We start from the raw sequence: 14,435 nt of genomic DNA on the forward strand, positions 1-14,435 counted from the left end.
CTGTGGGCTGAGCATCTAAACCACACATAGGCAAAATATGGCCTGAGGACAGGAACCACCCAGCCAACTATCTCAATCCAGCCCACAAAACAAAACAGCCCCCCTCAAAAAAAATCAATAAGAAAGAGCAGCATACAGAGGAATCTTGAAACAAATAACTGCAACAAGTCTGCCCTGCTGTTTAACTCTATTCCAGTCCAATGTGTTTCAACAGTGACCTACACAGTGGTGAATGTGAAACACAACAGAGATGTAGGCTAAATGTTCTTAAAGCATTTAGGTGATATTTTTTTGAAATCACGATTTGAGTTTCTTTATGGGGTGATTGTGGCTCAAGAGTTGGCAGTCCGCCTTGTAATTGGAAGGTTGTCGGTTTGAGCCCCGGCTCCGACAGTCTCGTCGTTGTGTCCTTGGGCAAGACACTTCACCTGTTGCCTACTGGTGATGGTCAGAGGGCCCGGTGGCGCCAGTGTCCGGCAGCCTCGCCTCTGTCAGTCAGTGTTGCCAACTCCTCAGTAAGGAAAATCGCTATTGGTTGTCCTAAAAGTCGCTAGAAGTCGCTAAATGACGTCATCGCCTAATTTGCATAATTGGTCATGCTAATCTAATTGTAACCTATGTTGTTGGAGAGAGAAATAACATCGTGGAAGAGACATAAAGTGAGTAAAAAACGTCCTAAATGCATTTAGAGTTTATTTAGAACTACAAATTAAATTTCTTTTAGCAATTATTGTTTTTTTAATGTCACAATTCCAACCCTGCTCCTTTACCCGGGCTTGGACCGGCAAAAGTGACCCGAAATAGGCACTCTGGTGGAGTTACTTTGTGTGTGAGTTTATAAGTAGTTTTAAACCTTGTGATCCACAAAACAGCATAAGAGTAAAAGAGTAAAAGAACTGACTGCGTTACAGCACCCGCTGCTTGTTGAGAGTAAAAGAGATACGCGCTTTCACGTCTTTTTTAGCGACTTTTTTTTAGAAAAAAGTCGCTAAGGGGTCTGAAAACTCGCTAAATATAGCGACAAAGTCGCTAAGTTGGCAACACTGCTGTCAGTGCGCCCCAGGGCGGCTGTGGCTACAATGTAGCTTGCCATCACCAGTGTGTGAATGGGTAGATGACTGAATGTAGTGTAAAGTGCTTTGGGGTCCTTAGGGACTAAGTAAAGCGCTATACAAATACAGGCCATTTGCCATTTTTCCACCATGCAGTCCTTTTCTTGCTTTATCAAAGTCAGTGTGGCACTCTGGAAACAAAATTTTGTCTACTCCTCATCTAAACTCTTTAAGACGCCATAGTTACCTCTTCCAGCTTCAAATAAAACGTTTTCTACTTGTTTGATTTTTTTGTTTTTGAAACGCTAACCTACGCCTCTCAGTTTTTCTGTTGATGTTATCAGCCTGTTTTTGAAGCCTGTGCTAATACACCTATTTGTATCATTTGTAATGTTAACGAAGACCAGACATCAGTACTGGGACACTGATATGTTACACCTACTGGAACTGATGGCCATGGAAACCCATACAGTGAAACTCCCAGTGCACACTGTTTATGCTGATGTCAATGCCAGAGGAGGCTATGCTACATTTGCATGGCTAGGTGCTTGATTGCAGCAGCTGACATCAAAGATCAAGTCCAAGCAGAAGCTTTTTTCTCACCACCATACATAACAAAACTTTTTTTTAACTTGTTTAGTATTGAGATTAAAGTGAAGAAAATTTTGAAGAAGGAGATGAATTAACTGAAATAATCTGTGTGATCTGCAAAGTTGGATAGCTCAGTTGCCTTAGTTACATTGCAGCATACTACAGATAAAACAAATCCTCTCATCCAGAGCCAAAGTAAGCGATTATTCCATGTTTTATACTTCTACAATACTTTATTACATGAAAAAAATGCAAATGGCAGGGGATGATAGGAACCAGAGGATGATTAACAAGAATATGCGACACAGCATGTCTCAGTGTGTTCCTGTTAGTCGAATCATTATGCTTTATTTCAGAAGAGCCGGAGCCTTTTCTTGACTTACATCAGACAAAAAGCTGTTAAAAACAGCCGTCCTGCCATTCTTTTATTTTCCCACAGTCCCGCTGTTCATTTCTAACTACACAGCGTAAGTCAAATGTGCACAACACTGCTTTGTTTTACTCATGAAAACTTAAACCAAAGCTTCACAAATCCCATAAATACTCAAACTCAAACACAAATTTCAGACCATGCTTAGTGTGCTCGACAGGCAAAGATTGGACGAACGGGTGCTTCGTTTTCCACTTCACGCTATGTATTTCATACTGTGATTTTATTTTGCCTGAATGGGCTCAAGGCCAATATGCAGAGATGTTTCTATAACATCCACCGACACTCACAGTAATTCCAACTAATGCCTCGGCATCAGTCATATAATCATGTCACTAGAGACCTAGTATATGTGCAGCAGGTAGATGAGGTTCATAACAGCATGTATGCAGGATATTGTTGGAGGATGACTTACTAATTAAGAAGACGTATAGGCCTCAGCCTCTAGTTGCTGTTTTGATGCCGTGGGAAATAAAGGCAGCACAACAGCTGATCATTTCTGAAAAGGGAGCAGCTGTTCCCTTCTGCCATACTGCACTTTGTATTCATACATACTTATATACATTTCCCGTTTAAAAACCTTTATCATCCAGAGACTTTGGCAGCATTTATTTGTTCTGATTTTCTTTGAGGAATGAAAGGAAGGTCTCACAAAAAAGAAAAAAATCTTGTTAGATAAAGAAAAATATTGTCTGGAGCATCCGTTCTCTTGTGTTCCGTGTAACCTGAAGGTCATAGTAATTCTCGGACAATATCGTTGCTGCCTTCAAAATAACAACCTTAGGGAGAAAAAAAAATAGTTAGAATGATAGATTTGATGTGCAATCAGACAAAAATTTGTAAATTACAAAATTATAATGTAATTTCATCATGGCATCTCGCTTCATGATGCTTTCAAAGTAAGAAAAAAAGAGAGAGAAAGAAATGGCACAGCTTCAAAAGACCTTCTCGGAGCTTCTTCCTCGCGTACCTACCTGTCAGAATATTTTGGTGGTTAAAGTCTCGCCCGATGCCTGTTCAGACCTTGAGCGGTAAATTACAGAGAGCAGGTCCATGATGCAACGTGGACTCACAGTCTTTATCATCTGCTGCACAATGAAATGGAAAATAAAACTAGCTGAGCAAAACAAAGGGAAAGCACCTCTTGGCAAAGCAGTCACAAGACTTTGAAGTTATCTAACATGTCTTCAGAGAGACCGACTTTGATGTTCAGAAAAGTCTTCTCAAGCAGTGACATATTCCCCTGAAAATAATTGTCAAACGTGTTCCTGAGCACACTGACTGCCCTGCAGGCAGAACAGGCGTGAACTCTTCCTCTTTGTTCAACTGTTCTTGCTGTTTTGTATGCTCTGTTGTGTGGCATCATGGGTTTTGCTGCATGACATGCCATTTTGAAGACGCGAGTGTTTGCCACTAACAGTGCGGGTACAAGCAGGGAACAAGGGAACAAGCACATCAGTAACATCGAGAGGACAAGTTTTGTGGCGTTAGCCTCCAAGAGGATGCGCGTGACTTGAAATGGAAGAACGCAAATGCAAAAGTCCAAAATCCAAATTTTTTAATGGCAAGAAAGGTGATCGGGAGAAGCAAACAGATCCAGCAAGGGAGGAAGCAAAAGCAGAAATCAAACGAGACTAAAAAAAGGAAGAAAAAAAGATGATAACTCAAAGAGCAGACAAACAGGCATGCACAAGGAAAAATAGACAGGAACTGCTCAAGGAAATGTTTGAACAGCTGGACAACAATGGCTTCATAGACAGTCTGACAAGTAGGGTGAGGCTGCGCACAGTAGCTATAAGGAAGAGCTTAGTAAAGGAGCTGGTGAAGAGGTGGTGAATGGAACTTGTGTGGAAAAGAAACAAACTAAAACTACCAAGTCTGCACGAGAGCCAATGGAAAAAAAATGTAAAACAGGAAATCAGCTGAGTGATAAACATGAAAAAATCCTTTTCTCTGGCATTGTGTATAGGTTTGCATGGTTTAATGAAACCAACACATAAATCATAAATCTACATTGTTGACATCTTATGTTCAAAGATTGAAACAGGCAGACAGTTTTTATCACCATTTTTTTTTGTTTTTATTAGTGTGAATGCTTGAAAAGCATTCACAGTATTGTTCTTCTAATCTTTATTATTATATTTTATCTATTCCGTATAGAAGAAACTGCATTCACACTGCAGTTTCTTCAGAAAATGCACTTTCTAGTTTTATTTGTTCTTTGAACCAACCTTCTAGAAATTCTTCATGCAGTTATACATTAATGTTGCATTTTATTCAAAGTAATATTAGGCTAGTGATGCACTCGAAGCCTCAACAATTCATTACACTTTTACTCCTAAAGACTTGTAAGAGAGGTCAAAAAGCACAAGGGGTCACTCTGATGAGGAGTCTCTCAGAGGCCAATTACTGTACCAGAGCCGTTCAGTGAAACAGCCAGACGTGGAGGAATGTAATGATTCAGCATCTGGTACCTTCAGAGCTACTCGCTTCTATGCTGGGGAGGAAGACCTTGCATAGTTTCACATTCTCTGTCTCAACGGGCTCACCACATGTGTAACATCTTGGATCCAGACAGTGAGGAATGCGGAATGCTCAGAAACGGATACACTTTGTGAAATGTGCACCTTGTTGTCAGGAAGGCTTCCAGAGTGACAGTGGCTTGACACATGTTAACTTGTTCTGCTGCACTCTATTGACCTCAATAAACGTCTCTGTGAAAGACATTCCTGTCTCTTGTATGTCCTTTCTGCACAAGCAAACGTCTCACATTATAAAGAAGCGTGATTGGAAATATTTTTAAAAATTCTCTCTTCAAACCTCACGGAAATGCTTTGCTACAACAGGCTTCTCTAGCCAAATGCCTAAGGGGCTCTAAAATAAGGCTAATCAATGGCAGTGGGAGCCTTTAAAAAGATAGGAAAAGCACTTCCAGCCTGCAATTTCCACTGTCCAAAATGTCATGTAAGAAACAGCACTTAAGGGGGAACTGCCGAAGACAGCCTTCAACCTTTTTGTAGGATACCCCTGCACATTTTAAAAAAAAAAATATATATATATATATATATTTGCCACAGCGTGTGGGCAGAGTGACTCCTTTTAGATGTGGAGAAAGCTTTTTCACACAAGACTGATTATTGGCTGCAACATGACCAAGTGTCACGTACGCGAATATAAAATAAAAAAGGCATGCAAATCTCAAATGACCCCACACCGTGGCAACTCAAAGAGACATAAAAACAAGTTTCGGCCCTAAAAACCTGATATTAGTTTTACTACAACTACTAAAACCCTAGTGCAGAGGCTCCACAGTGAAGTGGTTTATGTTTTCCTATCAAATGAATGATTGCCAGTTCGATTCCGGCAGGAGGCACAAATCATTTGGGGATTGTGTCTGGTGTACAAAAAATTCTGTCAAGAAATGTGGAGCTTCTTGCTGTGGCACCCCATTGTGATTAAGGAAGCAGCTGAAAGTCGAATTCCAGTGTGTTTGATTTGTGGCATAAATATGCTCAGTCTTAAGGAAGGGGGGTTCAGAAATGCAAAGAGCTTTAAATAACACAAACTATAGAGAAAGCCATTAGAAGGGAAAGGAATTAAAACCATTTTAATGAGAACAGCTCCTACGTAGGTGTTCCTCCAAAGCTAATATTGTATACTATTGGGAAGTTGGTCTGGCTCTTCTGAACCTCCTCCAGCATGAATTCAGTCAGGGCCCCCTTGTCACATATCATCCCACTCTTTCTTAAGATCTCTGCTGCGTGTGCCTTCTCTGAGGTTTTCCTCTGAGTGGAAGATGTCCAGAACAGAGCCAAATAGATTATTAACGAATTCAGCTGGTTGGAATTTTCCTTCTTTTTTTTTTTTTTTTTTCCTGTTACCTCAGCGTGTGCCGAGGACATCCCATCACATTTCTCTCCACAGCTGGAAAAACCCTCGAAAACCCTTCGTGTCACAGAACCACTTTGAGTCCTTTCTCAGCCCCAGACACGGCGTGTTTACGTTACATTGCCCCCACCCTGCCTTTTTTTTTTTTTTTTGCATCAGTGCCAGGGGAGAATTTAGCTCATATTTTATTAAACCAATATGCAGCTATCGCAGTTGACTCAGAAACTTGGCAGGTCGTCTTGAAATGGGTACTTTTTAATTCATTATTTACCATTTCCAACTGATGCATGCGCTCATAAATATAACTGTGCGTTTGTGTGTAGTGCCTCTGAAATCTACAAAGATAAGCCAGAGGATGTGCCCAGGCATTGTGTCAGTCGGTGTGTGTGTGTGTGTGTGTTTTAATTTGGATCCCCAGGTCCGCATTCAATCCATATTTTTCTTTTATTTGGTCACTAATGAGGCTTCTTTCTCAGTTCAAAGAAAAGAAAGTACTTTCAAGTATCATTGCAACTCTGGGGCTTGTTTATCAGCATCATTATTAAGTCATTGAGAGAAGACAGTTTATGTTGCATCATTTATTGCATTAGCCTCCAAACAATATTCGCTGCAGGACCGGCGGACAGGTTAAGGCTGCTGCACCTCTTGACTTCTCACTCTGAGTGACTGCGAAATGACCTCTTTAGTTGTAATGTTGCAAAGTAGCAGCCGAAGCTCAATGATTCATGCAGTAATAGCTTTACCGCTTCCTCTCAGCGTGTAGGGCCGGTTGTTTTCACATGCCCATTATGCATGCTTGTTGATGCCTCCAGACATGCCCCCCCCCACCACCACCCCTCCTTCATTTTCAGCCTCCTTGATGTTGCACCGAATTGCGTGAGCCAACTTTGACCCTTGATGTTTCTTTGAAGAGGCCGTTGAAATAAGCTTGTTCTCTCACATTTCTCTGCAGACAAGCCTGGACCATGACTTATATGTCAGTGTGACACACCGGCAGCCAGGGTAGCTTTCCATGTGTAGCTTTTGTGTGTGCCAGCATTCTTGAATAACACTGCAGCAGTGCTGACAAAATAGTTACCGACCTCACCTCAGAATCCTTACACACTCACTCACACACACTCACACACACACACACTCACACACACTTCCTTTCTCTTTATAGATTCAAAGCCAGTCTTCTCTGGCTCCTTTGTTCCCCACTCCAGGCTGGGCTCAGATCCTCTCTGCTCTCTGTAAGCCCGCTCCGCTCTGTCATCAGGATTACAGGCTGTGCTGTAGCAGATTAATGACTGACAACGCTACACTCCTCTCAGCATTGCACGGCACACACAGAGCTACCAGGATGGAGCGTGTGCCCGGTTGTGAGGGAGAGAGGAACAACTGCGGGGGAGATAATGTATTGTGTTGGTCTGAGAACAATATGTTAGCTGTGAGATTGGATGTGAGTGCCTGTGTGCGTGTGTGTAGTTGCGAGAATGTGTGCAGTTGCGTATGCGGCCGAGTTTGTGTTTGTGAATTTGTTGCTTATATGCACGTGCAGAGCGAGCTTTTCGGCTTCTACACGGCAGTGCAGTCATGTCAGTGAACATTGGGGGGTAGTGATGTGCGATACTGCAGATTTTGGTGTTGATCCAATAAGTATATACAGGGCCAGTATTGGCGATACCAGTACCAATACTTTTAACTTAATAAACTTATGGGGAGAGCAGTGTGTCATGACTTATGAGATGAATCATCATCGGTTTGTAAACTCTGAACAAACTTTAATTACCACTAAACTACTGATGTGACATTTTAAATTGTATTAATACAATGTCGGGCCCATGTCTGTTCACAGTAAAGGAAGAATTCCAATGAACAGGGAAACACATGACAAAAAGACCCCAAAACAAAAAATAAAAATCTTTTGGAGATCTGCTATTGTGGCTGTCTGTGAAGCACTTCTGGTTAAAATGTTTTACATTAATAAAACATTATTTAGACATTTTTCATAGTGCATGTTTTAAGTATATTTTCTTTACCCCCCCCCCCCCCCCAAAGAAAAAAAGGAATAGAGGATAGAAACAAAGTATTGATCCTACCGCATTAGAATCGATCCAATACCAATACCACCACTGGCATTGCTACTATTGATTTGGATCAATCTGCCCACCTCTACTGGGAGTTTAAAACTGCTTAAAACAGTGTGTGTCTGCACTTATCTGTGCATATGTACATATATACTCTTGTCTTGAGCGAGTGGGGGGGAGGATGTAGCAGATACGTGTCCAGTACATAAAGAGCTGTGGACGTCCTGAAATATCCTGAAACAGCTTTCCCCTCCAATAACTCTCCCCTGCAGAAACAAAGCACAGTCTGTGTCTAACTGCTTTGTTCGAGGCAAAGTGGAAACTGCCAGTTGTTGTGCAAATCCAAACAAGCAGGCAAACAAAACTGAGAGCTAACGCTAGAACTCCGAAGTTTGGAATAAATTAGGCCAGGATCTCACACCACCTCAGAGCCTTGCAGAAGCAGCTTATGTGTGTCATGAATTACTAAGTAGTAATATTTGGGGCTTCTCACAGCCATCAAACAGCTGAGGCTTAATTTCCCGAGACTTGCCCTGGAGTGTCCACAAAAGTGGGCTGTCGGAGCTGCCATCTGAGGACTGAAGACTCGCCTCTTTTTGATGTCTTAGAAATGTTCCTAGAAGTCAACAGTGATTGTGTCATGGTCCTGGGTCTTTTGACCCAGCGTTTTAAGTTTGAGTTTATTTTGTTCATTAGGTTATCTAAGTTCATTTGGTTATTAGACTCCTTGTGTTTTCTTCCCCTGTATTTAAGCTTCCCCTCACCCTTCGTGTTTCATGCTGCGTGTCTTATGTTATCAAGTTTGTATTATTATGCCTAAGTGTTTCTAGTTATTATTTTCCCCTCGTGTTTCCAACCATGTTAAATCTCCCCTGCTCTTCATGCGTTTCATGTCTGTGTCTTACGTTGTCAAGTTCGGGTTGTCATGTCTATGTCTCATTATGTTTCCTGTTTTATTGTGAAGAGGTCTGGTGTTCTGTGTTCATCATGTTCAGTTTTACTCTCCCACTGTGACGTCATTATGTTCATGTGTGCCAGCTGTTTCCTCATGTGTCTCCACTTCCCCTAATCACCTCCTGTGTATTTAAGTCCTCTGTTTTCAGTGTGTGATTGTCAGGTCGTCTGTTGTCCACGCCATGTTTCCTATGCCATGCTTCCAAGTTTCTTGCCTAGGTTTTTCTTATTGTTTGTTTAGATTTCCCAGTTTAGGTTTGTGTTAATTTTGCTTCAGTTTGCCTTGCCCTTTGTTTGTACCTTTTTACCAGCCATATTAAACGGCTCGCTTTTTGTTAACATTCAAGTTTTGTTCCCTGTTCCTTGGAGTCTGCATTTTGGGTCCTTTTTCAATTCATACAGTCTGCCCTCGCCAGACTGTGACAGATTGTTTCTTAGAAGTGAGAAATGCCTAATAATAATCAGTGATACCCATGCTCCATTTTTAAATGACTTCATTCATTTTCTCTGCTCGGCTAACACATTTAAATATTACAATTTCATTGAAATTATTTAAAAACTGGGGGTAACTAAATTAGTGAGATGTTGCATATAAAAGATACAATGCATTTCTAAAGCACAACACATAGTTGTTGTTGTTGTTGCTGTCGTGTGTGTGTGTGTGTGTGTGTGTGTGTGTGTGTGTGTGTGTGTAGTAATTTATTTGTCTGGACATATATTTATATATATTTCATCTCAAAAATATGATTTTCTAGACTGAACAGAGCCTCACACATCCACATATAGCACTTTCATACAGCTACTCAGCACATCTGTATAATTGCAACACACACACACACAAATACACACATTTTCATATCTTAGTGAGGACATCTAATCATAACTCAATCGTAACCCTGACACTAGAACCAAATATGTCTTTTTCCCTCTTCTTATTCCTCTTTTTAACATAATTATTATTTATTTATTGTTGGGTTTTTGTTGGTGTTGTTGGCAGTGCTTTGTCTCCACACACCATCCTGTTGTATGTTTGTTGTTTTACAATAAAATGTAAATTTCAATTATGTTATGGCTTAAAGCTGTGCATTATTAGGGGAGTGGTGGCTTGGTGTGACAGACTGGTGCGAAAGTAAGGGGATTGTGTCAATGCCAGCAGCTTTTTTGATTCACTAAACTGGACTTCTCCACTGTCCATGTGTTTTTTGTGCCATTTGGAGCTACATTTGTTTGAGAGTCAATATGGATACCTGTCAAATTAGCAACAACAGCAGTCCCTTAACTCTGTAATGCAGTTTTTCCCTTCACGGAATAAAATTCAGTTTTTATTTTAGTTACAGAACATGTTAGCACTGATCGGGTAATTCTGTGTCTGAGTGATGCAGCTTGCTGATAAGGCACCTCTCATTCAAATATAAACTGCTGAAAAAAACTGAAGATCTCAATGGGGGAAGAAATCATGCTTGATATTTACCCAAATATGGACTGGGTAATGTGTTTGGAATGAAAGGATGTCAGATGGAATTGATTTGGTGGAAGTGGTGGAGCTGCTAGTTTTGGTATTCTATGGCAAATGCCAGTCGGGCTCCATTGTACTGGGCAGCTAACACAGAGGCTATCAGTCTGTTTCTGATTGTTTGGTCAGAGACATTGACACCTGTAGCCTGCTGGAGGTCATTTTGTATCTCTGCCATTGCTCATCCTCTCCCTCCTTACACAAGTTCGCAAATGCCAGTCTGCTGATGGGTTATAAATAGTAGTAATAGCCTGTCTCCTGGAATCTCCAGAAATCCATGCTCTTGAGACTGTGCTGGGAGACCCAGCAAACGTTCTGGCAATGTTAAATGTTGAATTATCTGATCGTACTGCAACCTGTCCAGGTATAGCCTGTAATCTAAACTGTAATCTCTGTAGAGTATCATTTTGAAACTTCAAACATATGGAGGATGTCACAGTGATGGTAATGGTAAATGGCCTGCATTTGTATAGCGCTTTTCTAGTCCATAGGACCCCAAAGCGCTTTACACTACATTCAGTCATCCACCCATTCACACACACATTCACACACTGGCGATGGCAAGCTACATTGTAGCCACAGCTGCCCTGGGGCGCACTGACAGAGGCGAGGCTGCCGGACACAGGCGCCACCGGGCCCTCTGACCACCACCAGTAGGCAAACATGGGGTTAGTATCTTGCCCAAGGATATTTGGCATGCAGCCAGGAGGCAGCCTGGGATCAAACCACCGACCTTCTGATTAGTGGCTGACCTGCTCTGCCACCTGAGCTACAGCCACCCCAGTGACTATCATTTATACACAGTCTATGACTCAACTCCCAAACCGGACACTGCTACTTACGCTAAAGTGAAAACCATACACACAATAATTCCACTGTGCACTGTGATGGGCAAAAAGCACACTGAAGTCTGAATGACAAGAGATACCAAGGAGCTGTGGTAAAATACTTTTATTTAGCAGTAATCCATATCTGAAATATAGCATCCAAGCAAAACGGCTCTGACATATACAGAACTCAACTCACCATTCTCTCAAGTCATATATGCCTTTATTTATGTAAATATGTCGATTTATTTGCTCTTCTGTGTGTTGGCATGTGTGCATGTAGACACATGTAGTGTCTTTTTTTTATTTTCATCAATTACATTATAATAAAACTTTTAAATACAGGTCATAATAATTCTCTCGCTCTCTCTTTTTTTAAATGTCTCTGGATATAAAAGCTGGTGTTCTGACCCTCATTAGTCCAGTGATGATGATAAGTCCTATTTCTCTTTATCTCTTTGCCCATAAAACTCTGTTCATTACATCATTTATAAATATGCTCCATGGTATCTGCTATACTGCCGCTCGTGCTGTGCCCCTTAGCCGCTATATATTCTTTTTATATCTCCTAATTGCTTCCTAACCGTGAGTCATATTGTGGACTGAACTTTTACTTTTATTTGACTTCAGCACTTTTTACTTCCCTGCACCGGTGTCAGACCTGTGAGTGTTGAAGAGGCATTTTAAGAGCAGTAACAACATGTGCCTCCCAGTCAAACCATTATTTTAGACTCCAGCAGAAACAGCTTAAATTGTAACCTTTGTAGCTCTTTCTCCACCCACAGTTGTACATTTGCATTTTAATCCACCCGTTCATTTAACATTTGTCCCTTTAAACAAATCTCTGCAGGTAATCTTTTTTTCTTTGTTTTTTTTTGTTTTTTTTAAGATCGTTACTCAGTGCATTATAGTATAAAAATGTCTCCATCCTCTCGGTGTTCAGAGGAACCAGAAGCACTTCTTCCGGTTCTTCTTGGTGGTGGCAGGCGGTCGCACTGGTTGTGGGGAGTCCTGTTGGTGAGGTGTCGTGGGCTGGGGTGTGGGTGTCTGTGGCGAGCCTTCTGGAGGGTCGCCCACCTTCCACGTGCGTACAACCTGCCCTTCCTGCAGGCGAAAGTCATGCTCTACACTGGAGATAGAAAGGGAAACATAGGCAGTTCAGAAAAGTGTCCGTAATTCACATTTAGACCTGCAATAACTGACTTGATGGCCATGTGGGGGCAGCAGAAACAACCAGTGAACGCAACATATGACCTCTAAAGTTGGCTGCACGACCTTGATGGCAGTTATTTGGAAACAATACATTAAGCTGAAACTCACTTGCTGAGGTTTCATAAAGCAGAGGGGAGCTTGCCCCGCCCCCCCCATGGGCTCGACCAAATGTGTTGTGCTAAATTACACAACTGGTACTTAAACCTGCTTTAAACAGCGTGATTTACCGGAAAGAACGCGTACGACAAAGCATCAAACTGAAGCAAGAAGGAGATAATGAGACCCATATCTACAACTTCCTCGCAGACAATAATGAATCTGTTGACAAAGTGAATCAAGCGCTAAAATGCTGAGGATGGCAGAAATGTCGCAGCACCAGCACTGATCCCCAGGACTGCAGTTGACACGCGCTCCAAAGGAAAAGTCAGCAAAGGTGCATTGTCAGTCACATTCAGGTCACATGACCGCGCAGCTCAGGGGCTTGACCGCGAGAATGAGACGTGAACTCTGATGCACCTCTGCAGAACTGTAAAGGTAAAGGTAAGCAATAATAAATGAATGCATGCGCAATAAAGGAATAAGGACAATATTTGCTTACTGAATTACTTTTGTCAGCAGTTACATGTTGGGTAAGCATTTCCCCAATGAACTGATTCTTTCCCCCCTCTCTCTTCTCTTCTCTTTTCTTTTTTTCCCCCCATTTTACTTTGCTGCTATTCTTGCTTATTATGCAGTGGCCTAGTTAGATGGTGTTTCTCATCACAGCACAGATGCTGGAAATAAAGAGGACTCCCTCATACATGTGGATACGATGAGAGAAGTGCTGCAGAGGAAGTGAGGAGCACTGAGCTCAGCAGCAGCAGCAGAGGCAGGAACAGCACCAACAAGGCCAGGAGTTTCCAGGCACGAACAAAGAGGGCTATTGCATTCATATCCATCTGGCTTTGTAACTCCCACTACCGCAGTCACTCAGCCACTCCACTCTGGATGGCCCACTGGTATTCTAATGCACAGACACAAAAAAAGAAAAAAGAAAACAAAAAAAAGCCCCAAAATACAAATGAAACATCAAACTCCAGACAGGAGCACAGCGCAGGTAACGGGTGGGAGTGTGTAAAAAGAGCAGTGAAGAGGATTTCTTCCCTCGTCGATATTTACAGCAGGTAAAAAAAAAAAGTCACTTCAACTAAAGCCCTCTGCGACAGTTGGGACTGCTTCACAGCTGGAAACAAACCTCCAGAGCTGTGTAAAATGAGCCACTAGTCAGTAGAAAAGTATGAGATGGAGACTATGTCTCTATCTGTCTCTGCCAGTTTTTATTGCCCTAAAATGAACAGAGTAAATAAAATGCACCACCAACGTCTCCCTGTTTGTACCAACATACAGCTCGGCTCCCCTATAGAGCTCCCCAGTGGCTCTTGTCTTGCTTCTGCTGTGTTCCTTTCTTGTTTAAATGAATAGCCTCGGTCCACGGTTCTGCGTGATCAAGGCGCATCGTAGGGAACTGTCCACCCTCAACCTTAATTACTGTATCTGCACACTGAGCCCACAAACTGTGGCAGGCAGGAAGCTCTTTCTCCGTGCTCCTCTTCTGTCCTCCGCTCACGTCTTTGCAAATTTTTAGCTGGAGGCTGCGCCCCGCCACACCTCCAGCCCGTGGGCAATTAGGTGCGTTTTACACACCGTACGATGATGGCCACGCTTTTGAAGCAGAGCGGCAGACTGTGAGCAGAGCTGAGGGTGTTCTTATAGTTGTGGAACTGTAAGCGATAATGTGCGTGCGCCGCCACACTTGAATTTAAAGTGTCAGGAATGATGGCGATGATCAGATCTGATCAGCTTTATGGTGGTAATCACCCATATCTGAGCTCGCCACAATCTCTGGACATTTACAAAAAG

The 14,435-nt window shown here is 42.1% G+C and overlaps 1 protein-coding gene across 1 annotated transcript in view; it reads right to left on the reverse strand.

Annotated features, from left to right (window-relative positions):
- Positions 1-11,439: 11,439 nt before the first annotated feature.
- Positions 11,440-14,435, reverse strand: part of LOC146666257 (uncharacterized) — a 56,489-nt gene continuing 53,493 nt past the window's right edge. Inside the window, exon 4 of the mRNA XM_085414178.1 lies at positions 11,440-12,453. Within this exon, the coding sequence (XP_085270304.1) occupies positions 12,264-12,453 (190 nt within the window). The 3' untranslated portion in view covers positions 11,440-12,263. The remainder of the gene's footprint in view (positions 12,454-14,435) is intronic.

Source organism: Rhamphochromis longiceps, linkage group LG7, assembly GCF_057381845.1.
Source record: "Rhamphochromis longiceps isolate RC_006_pf linkage group LG7, R_longiceps_female_GT1.1, whole genome shotgun sequence".
In the NCBI taxonomy this organism is placed as follows: domain Eukaryota; kingdom Metazoa; phylum Chordata; class Actinopteri; order Cichliformes; family Cichlidae; genus Rhamphochromis; species Rhamphochromis longiceps.